This window comes from Pipra filicauda, unplaced genomic scaffold, assembly GCF_003945595.2.
Source record: "Pipra filicauda isolate LSUMZ 115617 unplaced genomic scaffold, ASM394559v2 scaffold73_size2923735_pilon, whole genome shotgun sequence".
Lineage (NCBI taxonomy): Eukaryota > Metazoa > Chordata > Aves > Passeriformes > Pipridae > Pipra > Pipra filicauda.
Window position 1 is genome coordinate 141,669 of NW_024104909.1, and position 12,563 is coordinate 154,231.

General features: G+C 45.6%; 1 protein-coding gene across 5 annotated transcripts in view; it reads right to left on the reverse strand.

The window, feature by feature from the left end:
* The window catches only part of DNAAF8 (dynein axonemal assembly factor 8), a 92,788-nt gene that overhangs the window by 39,585 nt on the left and 40,640 nt on the right, over positions 1 to 12,563 (reverse strand). For all 5 annotated transcript variants that reach the window (XM_039389559.1, XM_039389558.1, XM_039389561.1 and 2 more), the window contains exons 14-16: positions 7,249 to 7,365; positions 4,792 to 4,936; positions 2,452 to 2,731 (exon numbers count right to left, since the gene is read on the reverse strand). In XM_039389559.1, the coding sequence (XP_039245493.1) occupies positions 2,452 to 2,731; positions 4,792 to 4,936; positions 7,249 to 7,365 (542 nt within the window). The remainder of the gene's footprint in view (positions 1 to 2,451; positions 2,732 to 4,791; positions 4,937 to 7,248; positions 7,366 to 12,563) is intronic.

The following is a 12,563-nucleotide window of genomic DNA, read 5'->3' on the forward strand; positions in this document are numbered from 1 at the left end:
GGAAAAATAAACAAACAAACAAAATAAAAACCAAATAATAAATAAACTAAATAATAATATATCGTATATATAATTGATATAATAGTAAATTCATATAATAATGTATATTTATATATTTACAGTAAATTTATAAGATACATAATCTTTACATGTAAATCATAAATTTATAAATAGAAATTATATATTTATGTTTGCAAATAGATGTATATACAAAGCTGTAATATGAATTATTAATAATAAACTTATATAATAGTATAAAATAATATATATTATTACTATATATAGTACACATGTCAAGTAACAAATCAAAGTAAATTTTAAAATTTTGCCACATTGATTTTTTCCCCCATCTTAAAAATAAAAATGATGAGAGCGGCTGTTGATGGCCAAGCAGAGCTGAACTCTGACACACAATCCCTCCCCAGCACCGGGTTAGTTCCACATGGCTGAGCTTTGCCACTCTGCAGAAAGCACTGCCAGCACTGCAGCTGATCTCCCCCCCAGCCTGCTGCCACAGCCACTGTGCCACACTGCCCCCAGGAGCAGCCAGGATCCTAAGTCCACAACCTGTAGGTGCAGGGCCTTGTGTGAGCTTTCTGCAGCAGTTCCACCACAGCATCATTTGTTCAGCTAATGCCAAAAACCCCAGTGCAGAGGCTGCATCCCATGTGCTTACACAGGCCTGTGGCAGACATGACACCAGGGAGAGGAGAGCTGCAGTTTGATACTATAGAATCACAGAATCATTAAGGTTGGATAAGATCTCCAAGATCATCAAGTCCAAACTTTGACTGAACACCACCATGCCCACTAATCTGCATTATGAAGGGCCACATCTACTCTCTTTTTGAACACTTTCGGGGCAGTGACTCCACCACAGCTGTGCCAGGGTTTCACCACCCTTTCAGTGAAGAAATTTTCCTCAATATCCAACCTGAACCTCCCCTGGCATAATTTGAGGCCGTTTCCTCTTGTCCTGTCCCTTGTTCCTTGGGAGCAGAGTCCGACAGCCCCCCCCGGTTCCCTCCTCCTGTCAGGGAGATGCAGAGAGTGAGAAGGTCCCCCCTGAGCCTCCTTTTCTCCAGGCTGAGCTCCCCAGCTGCTCCTCACAGGACTTGTGTCCCAGACCCTTTCCAACCTCTGCTGCCCTAACAAGCAGGAAAGGGCCCTCTGAGCACAGCAGAGCTCTATGTTCACACACAGGATTAAATGTGCTCCCTGGGCCCTCAGGTCTGAGCCTCCATCCAGGAAGCTGCAAGATTGTCAGGAAGGGATTGTTTTGTGCCATAGAAAGTACTCATCTCCATCAAGGAAAAGCTGCAGAGAGATTTGGGAAAGAGAGTGTTGATAAGGAGTGCAAGGGAGTCTGGGTGCAGATGGTGTGCAAGGTCTGCTGAGTGTCACTTCACAGAGCTGCTCAAGCTTTTCTCCCTGTCCTCCTCTTTCCCTCACCCCCCTCTGCTCTGCTGGGTGAGGCCAACAGCAGGTATTTTGTCAGTGTTAAAAACTTTCAGATTAAAAACCACTCAGTAAAGCCATTTCTGTCTGGGAGAGCCAAAGCGAGCCTTTGGGAGCTGCAGGCCCCTCCCTGCAGCACTGCACAGCAGCACAGGGATGATCAGGGCTGCATGATGGAATAATGGATGCTTAAAAGCCATTCCCAGACCCATCCAAGCACGACATTCCAGACTCCTGAACCTCACTTGTGCCCAGCACTCTTTGGAACCCTATAGTTATGCCATCACTTCCTAAATTGCATTCCTTGTGCTGGCAGCTAAAGGTTTATAAGCCACCCTTCATTTTCACACATATCTGTCATCATCCTCCAAAGAACCTTTTCCCTCTGAAGCCCCTTATCAATTGATATGGAGGGACAGGGCAAAGCTAGAGCAGGTTTCCTAGGAAAGGGCCACTCCTTCTTCAACACCAAGTCTCCAAATCTTGCTGCAAGTGCATGAATTACCAGGCTTGCTACCAGGGAACAGGGGATGGAAAGCAATCACAAGTGTCCCACACCTGATACATCTAGGACCTGTGGGAACAGCCTGAAGTTGTGTCAGGAGAGGTTTAGGATAGATCTCAGAAAGAAGTTCTTCCCCCAGAGGGTGGTTGGGCACTGACCAGGTTCCCCAGGGAATGGTCACAGCCCCAAAGCCGACAGAGTTCAAGGACAACACTCTCAGGGACAGGGTGGGATTGTCGGGGTGTTCTGTCCAGGAGTTGGACTCAATGATCCTGATGGGTCCCTTCCAACTCAGCATATTCTGTGATTCTGTGATCTGGTGCAGAAAAGAGGAGGACTTTTGCAGACTGTATAACTGGTTTGGAAACACAAAAGGAGACGGATTCCTTCCACCCCACACTCCTGTTCCCCAGACCTTTAGCAGAAGGCTGACATGTAAAGAACACCCTGCCTGTGGGAACAACACTTCAAGACCATCAGACCATCACCTGGAAGGCAGGTGCAGGATCCCAGCAGCCCTTCCTCCAAACCAGAGGCACAGCTCCCTGTGCACGTGGCTGTCCAGGCAGGGCAGGGACATGAGAGGCTCCTCTTGGCTCTCGCTGTACATGGCATTGATGGAACCACAGTCTGTCACTCTGGCCAGCCATGGGTCAGATGGCCCCATGATGTCCTGCAAGGTGCCACGTGCTCTAGGCCCTCTCACACACAGTGCCAGCACTGGTGGCACGTTGCCAAGCTCTGAGGTGTAGGAAGAAGGCAGCTTTTCTGTGGAAACAAACATAGGTGTGAGTAAAACGTGGAACAACCAGCCCCAAGGTCATTCATCCCACTCAAGTGCTCTGTCATAGCCAGACCTCAAAAGGGGAACCACCTGGTTACCTGCCCTGTGTGTCCTATGCTGGCAGCACCTGCACATTTTTACCTAATGCTAAATCTGAGATTACTGAAGGTGCTCTAGTAAAGACAGAGGAGTTGGTTGCCTCATATTTGCTGTGGAAAGGTGTGAGCACAGGGTTAGTGATTACAGAGCAGGTGATACACTGGAAGTGTCCCTGTCCACGGCAGGGGGTTGGAACTAGACAGTCTTTAAGGTCTTTTCCAACCCAAATTTAAGTTCCTGTGCAGTCTGTTGTTCATGACCACAAGGCTGGGGATTGAAGTAAAGACAGGACAAGAAGAAGGTCCTGTGGAAAGGGATGTTTTTGAAAGGGATCACAAACTAGAAATTTGAAGACTTCTTTTCTACATTATTTCCTTCTGCATCAAATACAGATTTTGTACAATGCTGTAAGATCAGCTGCATCAACTCTTCCCCATGTCTCTGGCAAACCTTTTCCCATGTCTCCCAGCATAGCTGGGTCCAGGAAGTAAAAACAAAGAGAAAAAACAAATTTGGCTTCTCTGTAGTTCTTACTGCAGCTGTTAGAAAAAGCAGTAAGGCTTCCCTTAGGTTTAAAAGCATATTCAAAGACATAATTTCTTGCATAAGAATCAGAAACCAGAACATAAGTCTCTGGAGCAGGTAGATGATGAAGCAACTGGCTGTAAATACTTAAAATAATAATTTTCAAGTTTTCAAATGGGTAAAAGTCTAATTTACAAACTCACCCAGCGGTTCTCAGCTCAAATGAATTGTCTCTTCATACAAAATGTTCTTAAATAATACTGCCTGGTATAGAGCATTGAAGCAGATCTGCTGCCTGTCAGCTCCTAATGACTGGTGATTTTATGGTTTCCTTATTCATTTCTGAAGTCCTCCTTCATTTCTCCAGCTATCACTAGGAATGTGTTACGTGCACAGCCCTGAGAGAACTGCAACCCCATTCCTAAGGCAGTCTGCTCCTCTTGCTTCCAAATGCAAAAAGGGAGCAGGGAGACTGGAGAATTTTCTCTGATGAAGCTGGTCTCCACTCACCTTCTGCCAGAGGAAAAGCAAACCCATTTCCCTCACTCTCAGCCTGCCTATATCTTTCCCGCGGGAAATAGACTGTCTGTATGAGGTGGTGTCATACACAAACCTTCCAGGAGAAGTGCCTGCTTTAAAAGAAAGCACAAGCCAGGCTATATTACAGAGGCAATCTCTAAACTTTGCAGCTAATGCAACACCTGTCGCTCTGGAACTATGTTGCATTAGCAACTAATAATATTCCATAATGCTTTAAGACAGGTTTCATCATCTCTGTTTCCCAAATGGGAAAAAATAAAGACTCAACCATAACACGCTCATTTGACACATTGGTGTCTTTGTGATTTGAGTTCAGAGACCCAGATCATTTTTATTTACCTTATCTTGTTGGTCTCCCATCTCAGGTGGGATTCTATCATGGGATTCTATTAAACAATATGACATTTTGTGGATGTTTTATCAGCCAACGCAATTACAGGACAGCTAGATCAGTACTTTGCCCATGCTTGTGAAGTCCCACAGGCAATGAGATGGGGGAATTGTGGAAGAGGAAGGCTGGATTTTCTGCAGCTAAAACCTTCAGCAACATAGTGGGGAACTAAATTATTATATTTAACTCACATGATTCTAACCCTGGAGCTTAGAGCACTGCAGTTTGGGAGAGCTTGCTGCAAAGGAACAACTAAACTCTGAGACACAAAAACGTATCAACTCGTGGATACTCAACACCGGGAACAGAAGGAAAGAAACAGCCCAAGATATTGTATAATTTCTTTTGGGAAAGATACAGGGAATTCTAAAGCAAATCTGACACCCTCTGCCCATACCCACAGCACCACATCACCCTTCACCTTGGATTTACAGATCTTTGTCTTCCCTTCAGCATCACCACACGATCTGAAGGAAAAGCAGAGCTCACCTGAGCTGGAGAGCAGCACATCCTGCTGGGGATAGAGCAGGCGCAGGCCACAGACATCCAGGCCAGAGCTGAGCAGCAGCTGCAGCAGGTGATGGGCAGCCAGGGGACTCCGGAGGAGCCTCTCAAACAGCAGCACCATGGCAACCTGAACAGAAGGAGCACGTTGGAAAAATGAGGCAAATGCTTCCAAGCCTTCAACAACCTCACAGTTGCATCCCTTCTGCTCACCTTTGGTTCCCAGGATGGATCTACACTCCAGGAGCTACAAAGAGGCTTGGTTTTGGTTTATGTTTATGTGCAGTTCACAAGAAGGCTCTTAGCTTTGGACTGAATCACAGCTATCAATGATAATTATAATTTAATCTATTTCTGTTGATATAATTGTGCCTTTTGTCATGTAAACCTACTAGTAAAAAACTGCAAGGTCTCTGGGGCAGAGACCAAAGCACATCACCTCTGCTGTTTAACTCTGTGTACTACCATTTGCCCATCTTTCTAGATGATTAAATAATAATAGACTAACTGGTTGTTTCTTTATACCTATAAAAGAGACATAATCAACATTAAAAAAAAAAAAGATCAAAAGGCAAACACATGACTGGTGCTCTCCCAAATTTACATTTTGAAGTCTCCTCTACCAGACTAATCCAATTCAGCCCATTCTGGCACGTAGGAAGACACACAGCAACACATTCTGAACGTCTATACCCAAAAGGGAAGCAAATTATTATTACTTTCCCATCAGAGAAACAAATTGTTTTAAACAGCAAGTGCTTTAAAACAGGGAATGGTGTGGTGCTGTGGATAACAGACTGTTTTGCTGTAGGTCACACAAGCTGACTGCACTGGCCCCACATCTGGGCACGGTTCTCCTGGATGCAGAGCAGCACGAGGATTTGCCCAGATCAAGGTTTACAGCTGCAGCAAATGCCAAATGAATTCATCAGTACTGGACACTTGAAATGAAATGCTACTCCCCCGTAAAGATATATATAAAGATATACATTTACTCAAATCATATAAAAGTGGGCTAATTAGGAATAAAAACTCTATTTCTTTATGTTTGCTTAGCTCAAGCTTTCCAGATACCAACCCAGAACTCACAGCAGCCAGGAAGGGAGTATTTTCTGTATCTGCTCAGAGTCCCTGGAGCTTAGGTGCCTGGGCTTGGGGCCAGCTGTGATAACACAGCCATCCAGCATCAGGAAACCTCAGGAAGTGCCCATCTCCCCTCTTTTCGGGGGCCTGGCACTTGGCTTTTCTCTCTGTCAGAGCTTTGTTGAGGTGGGCCTGGCCCAGTCTTGGATGTCACCAATTCTGGCCACTGACCAAACCCATGGATTTCCTGGCTTGGCCTTGTCACTGTGGATTTCCACCTGGACACTGTGTCCAGCTCTGAGGCCACCAAGACAAGAAAGATTTTGACCTGCTGGAGCAAGTCCAGAGGAAGCCAGGGAGCTGTTCCAAGGGCTGGAGCCCCTCTGCTCTGGAGCCAGGCTGGGAGAGCTGGGGGGGTTCACCTGGAGAACAGAAGGCTCCAGGGAGACCTGAGAGTCCCTCCCAGGGCCTAAAGGGGCTCCAGGAGAGTTGGAGAGGGACTTGGGACAAGGACCTGGAGGGACAGGGCAAGGGGGAATGGCTTCCCTCTGCCAAAGGGAAGGGTTAGGTGGGATATTGGGAAGGAATTCTTCCCTGTGAGGGTGGTGAGGCCCTGGCACAGGTTGCCCAGAGAAGCTGTGGCTGCCCCATCCCTGGAAGTGTCCAAGGCCAGCTTGGAAGGGGCTTGGAGCAACCTGGGCTGGTGGAAGGTGTCCCTGCCCATGGGACAGGGCCATCCCACCCTTAACAGAAAGGAGGCACCTTTAAGGTGCCTTCCAACCCAAACCACTGTGTGTTTCCATGGCTCTTGGCTGGCTCTGGTTACTGCTGCTGGACCTGCTCTGCTCTTCTCTTTACAAATTACTTTACACAGGAGCAGGTCCCGTACATTTTGATGGGCACTCCTAAACAGACGGAAACGTGAGCTAATTTAAGTCACCTGGAGTAAAACAAGTGGAATTACTTCCTACTTGTTCACACAACACACAGTTACTGTAAGTCAGGTAGTACCAGAACCTTCAGCAACTTCCTTGAATTTTTCTGAGCCCGAGTTTAATCAAAGCTGTGCTGTATGCTGGCTTACAGTCAAGTGGTTTCAGGTTATCAAAATTTTGTCTACTGTTACTGATTTGCACCTGGTTGGTAGCAATTTCTTCAACCCACAGATTTCAAAGTTTAATCTCCTGTGGCTCAGAGCAATCAGCACATCAATACTGATGACATGAAACACTCGGCTGGTACATTTAGGTCTGAGTGAAAAATACTCAAGACTGAAATATTCCAGGTCACCTAATTGTCTCTCAGTGTTCCACATCATCCCACAAGTCAGGAAGGAGTGGTGTGCTTGCTGTTCTTTACCTCAGTGTCTGTATCTCTGCAGGCCTCCATGGCACTGCTGTCAGGGAAGTATTTGTCACCACTTTCAACTGTCTGCCAGTAAAATCCATTTGGCACCACAAACACCTTCTCTGCTGCCTGAAACACACAAAGGACACTTCTCACTTGCATGTTATCTCGGTCTCCCAAAATAAAGGGCTTGGAAAAACAGAGTATTTTATGGCTAGAGACCATCCAAGGATGCACATGGTGGGTTAAACTCATTAGTCCAATGTTGTTAATATGTCATTTGCTTTCTTACAACCATTCCTCTTGCTCCAATTAAGTGATATCCCAAGAATATGAATCTGCAACCACTTCCTGAGAGCCTGAGCATTCCCAGTGTCCAATCCAGAGACTCCCCAGCACACAGAACACCCACAGGTATCACCAGGAGTTCCATCCATAGCAGACGGATCTGAGCAGAGCCCTCAATTCTCCACGACTGTGCTGAGCATTCAGCAGAAAAGGGCTTTGGGAAAGCAATGCTCTAATTAACTAATCAAATGGAAGGGTAGGGAAGAAATTTCATGAACTTTTACATGCCTGTAACCAAAATAGGACATTTCTCCTGCGCTCATGTCACCACAAGTGACACATATCTGTGAGACTTACTGTGTCACATACTCGGGGAGAGGCAAAAAGCTGCCATTTAGGTCATAGTGCAGCATTTCCCAGCTCAGCACCTTATTTTGTTTCTCATACATTTTCTGGGCAGCCAAGCAAGCAAGTTGTACAAGTGCAAGTGTAAGGATGTGTCACTCATGAGAATGTGCTGTGACTGGATGCTCAGTAAGCAAGGCCACAGTCCAGGGACAAAGAACTTTTGAAAGTCATGTTTGTCAAGTTCTGGCTTGGGAAGAATTGATACTGAAGATTCCAGAAACACAGATGCATTTAGGCAGAGTTCAGAGTGGGCAGGATTCATTCCAAGAATGAAAAAAAATTGTCACTTTTGAGACACAGGTTCAGGTGAGGCTTCACTTTTAAAGACTCTACTCTGATTTACAGCACTCATTAATTTGTCCTCATCTCATGTGGACTGACCTTTCCAAAAAGCAGAAAAAGAAATTAGTTTTCAACATGGTCTCATCAGGACTTTTATTATGGAGAGAAAATGGGCTATCAGTGCATGGAGAAGCATCCATTGTGCATTCTGAGGTACATATAATGCTGATTAATTGTGTAATCACCTGAGAGATTCTGTGTGTGCTGCTTGGCCTACGACAGGCACTTCACAGCATTCTACAAATGTTATAAAAATAACAACCAGAAAATCAAATTAATCGGAATATTAAAACCCCTCTGACAACTGCCTTTCCACTTCAGTAACCTTTTATGTTGTCTCTTTCCTCTATTTCCTGCACTTCATGAGATATTTGCCTAAAAGCAGAACCGGGGATTTCACTTTTCATGCTTTTCAATCAAATCAACTACCCCAAACTCAGAGCTTTGGCATCTCTCAGTGGCTTTGTCCATTCTGTCCTGCAATTCATCGCTCTCCTGCTCCCACTGGTGCAATTACACTTGGTTGCTGTGGAAAAGATCATCAGAGGGAAAGGGCATTCAAGGAGACAGAAGATCACCTCTGTTTCCAATGTAAGATGTCAGCTCCCACGTGCAACACTGGTACAGTGTTCCCAATGCACAAAAGAGGAATGCAGCAAGACCCCAGTCTTCTATTTATTCAAGTTATTCCTTGAACAAACCTCACATCTCTGAACTTTCAAGAAGAAGGAAGAGAAGAGACAAATGTGGTCAAACCAACACCAGCCCCTATTTCCATAGAAACCTTCAAGGTAATCATCCAGCCCCAGTCAGGACACACGGGGAAATCCAAGGTAAAATCTGCCCTTCAGGAAGGACCACGGCACAAGCTGTGGATGAGGGTGATCCCAGGCCAGCCCTCCTCCCTGCCAGAGCAGGGATCTGGGAATTCACACCTGTGGGAAATTGTTACTGAGATCAGTCAGATTCTGTTTTCTGACAACCAACCCGAATGTGAGTTCACAAAGCAGCAGAAAATGAAGTTTGAAAAGTCTTAGTTCTCCTAGAAAGTCCTTCTCCTCATGAGTTAGGAACAAACAGATGGCTGTGGTATGAGGGCCCTGCTTTGTCCAATCTGGCTAAAATGCACCAGTGGCAAACTCCTGGCATAGCCTTTCTATCCACGAGCAGGAAAATCAGGGAAAAGTAGGAGAGAATTGCATCAAGTCAGTCATTATAATACTGAGATGAGCCCCGTTTAACACGTAACACAGAGCAACCTTCCACAGGCAGTTGCAGGACCTTACAGTCACTGAAATAACTGGCAAATTCCACACTATCTATGATACTTTAGTGCTACTTTTAATGTTCCACGAGAGTGTAGGTGTGAGAATTGTATTGGTTTCACCTCAGGGCTCATTCCTCTCACACCTCCAACAACATCACACCAGCTGTAAAACTTCTGTGCCAACACAGCATCTGAGGAAGGCTCTCCCAGGCCAGTGGATCCATCACCTCTGAGTGCTGACCTGTCTCCTGGTGGGAGGAGAGGAGATTCCCCCACAAGAAAAGAAGAGGATAACTACCAGAAAATCCCTCTCCTGTGAGGCTCTGCAGACTCAGCACTGTAACAACCTCACATCTCATGGGAAAGGCATTATCCCAGGGAGGAAGGTTCCCTACATCAGCCAATGGCAGCTGCACAGCCCCAGGAATACTCTGACTTATGCTATGACAGGTTTCAAACCCCAGACTCACAGAACCATGACCATTGCCATGCTGTGTCTGCAGGGCTTCTTACAGCACTGAAATCCTCTCCATCCAAACTGCCACAATCAGGAAGAGCAGGAAGGGAAGGCACATCCATAATATCCCATTTGTATTATTCCTTTTTGTCAATAATCTTTGTTCTTTTTTGATTTGAGTGCCAAATTCCAATATCTGCTACCTTACAACACTGAAAAAGCCCAGTTTGGACCATAACTAACATTGAACATTAACCAGTTTTTCAAAAAGCATTTAGAAGAAACCCTGAGCTACTGCTTTGTTTCAGGCAATATTACCCAGATGAAGCCAGATAGTTATGGGAAGGAAATTCGCAGCAGAACAAAAATGTGTTGTAAAATCCTGAGCAGAAACAAGAATAAGCACATTTCAGAGAAGGCTGGAGCTGCGTGCAGCAAACCCATAAATATTTAACTGTCATCCAGAAATATGAACAAACCCATGATCTCTTCTTTGTGCTCCCAGTGTTTCTGTTCCCATCTCTGACAACAAAGAAATAGCTTTTGCTGTCAGATGATCTAAGAGGCTCTTTAAAGTTGCAATGAGTCTTCCAGGCTGCTTCCCAGCCACAGCAGGAAAACAGAAACTGCAGAAAGAATCCCCACGTACTCCACAATCTCCTCTCCTCACACGCAAGGTCCTTCCCAAGGCAAGGATGTGCTCAGCCCTTATCACTGCGAGGCAACAGCAAACCCCTCCGAGGAAGATGCTGCATCTCCCAGCACCTCCAGAGCCACTGGAAATCCCAGAACTTCTCCCTTCCAGCCCCACTGAGCCCATCGGGGCGACAAAGGCAGCTTCTCTCACTGCAGCACAGCTCGTGTCTGATGTGATTCGCCAAATCATGCCCCTGATTTAGGCAGCATCGCTCTCAAACTCTCTCCTCTCCCCACTGCCATGAATCCCAATAAATTAACATAATATTCCTAGGGGGATCCAGATTAACACAATGTTCCCTGCACATCTTCCCTCCCACTGTGCACACTCTCTTCAGATGGCTAAGGAATTCAGTATTTACGGAATTTAGCACAGGATTTCCTTGACATAATTCTTCTCCATATTCTGAACCAGTCATTCATCTGAATAATGTATGGGAAATTCCTATGTTTTTTCCTATTTCTGGAAGCTTTCTTCAGTTTGCAATTTGCAGGAGACTGTTCTTGCCTTGTAGGTTCTCATTTGAATGAACTCACAAAAGAGGATATATTTAATTAATATTAATAATATTTTATTTGACTAATAAGTGAAAGGATGTTATAGGAAAGAAAAGATTCTATAGGAAATGTGGAGGCATCATAGGAAGATCCCAGGCAGAAAAAAGGCTGGAATAAAGGTGGCTAATCAAGGAAGACACAACTGTATTTCAGGCAGTTTGCAATGGATCTCACTTCCCATTGTTCCCCTTCTGGACAGGGAAAGGGATATCTTTAAACACAGAAGAGAGAGTGAGACAGTAACTCCCAGCCTTTGTGCCCATCATGCACAGCACTAATGGCAAAGCACATTAGCTCAAGAGCTCTTTAAAGCTGCTCTTTTCTGGAATAATGAGCAATGGGCCCTATTTAAATGTGAGCTATCAAATTTTAGGAAGAATGAAAAACTGTAACGGTTTATTCCTCCCCAAGCTATGCCTTCATCTTTGTGCCAGCTCTGGTAGACATCACTGTAGTCCTTCCTGCTTCTAAAGGTTAGGGGTTTTTTACTTACAAATACCAATGACTGCCTGAACTCCTGGCTCCAGGAAAATCAATGACAGACTCCAGCAGGACTCAGCTGAGGCCAGGATGTCACCTCCTCCCTTCTGCCTCCTGAGGGCACAGCCATGCAGCTATTCTGTGCTGCAGCTATAGATGATTTTCTAAAAATGCACAGAGGTGAGGTCCCAGGACAAATGTTTCACCCACAGACAAGTCATATCCACGTGGAATCATCAGTCACATGATGTGCTCTTACCAAAGCTGTTGATACCTTATCAGGCTGCACAGCAAACTCAGGGTGCCAGACATGCAAGATCAGACCCTTTGCACCAACTCAGATAAAGTCAAGACATGAGCAAGATTTGGAAAGCAAAGGGCAGGATAAACCTGTCCTTTTGAAACTCGTGCTTTCCACCTTTAGCCTGGATTTCAAACAGCCAAGCTGCTGGACTCCTGTCGTGCTGCAGGCCTCATCCTGCTGGTCTGGGTTGGGAAGCAGATGTGGAAGAGCTGTTCTGGATGTTTTATCCCTCCTTAATGTCCAGTTCAGCTGCACAGCAATCAACTCTTCCAAGCCTTGGAGGAGGAGAGCACAGCCCTGATCCAACAGTAAAACAGAGCTCACAGCAATCTGTGGATCAGGTCTCAGAGTTGGGCAAACTGTGCTACACTCCAGGAAGCTCGGGCTGGAAAACAAAACATGGCTTGGCCCAGCTTAGGTGCTGTTCAGAGCTGCTTCTCACAGCAGGAAAGGACAAACAGAGAACACATGGGGCAATAACCCCAAATCAAACCAGCATAATTGCCCCCCCCAGACACTGAACCAGA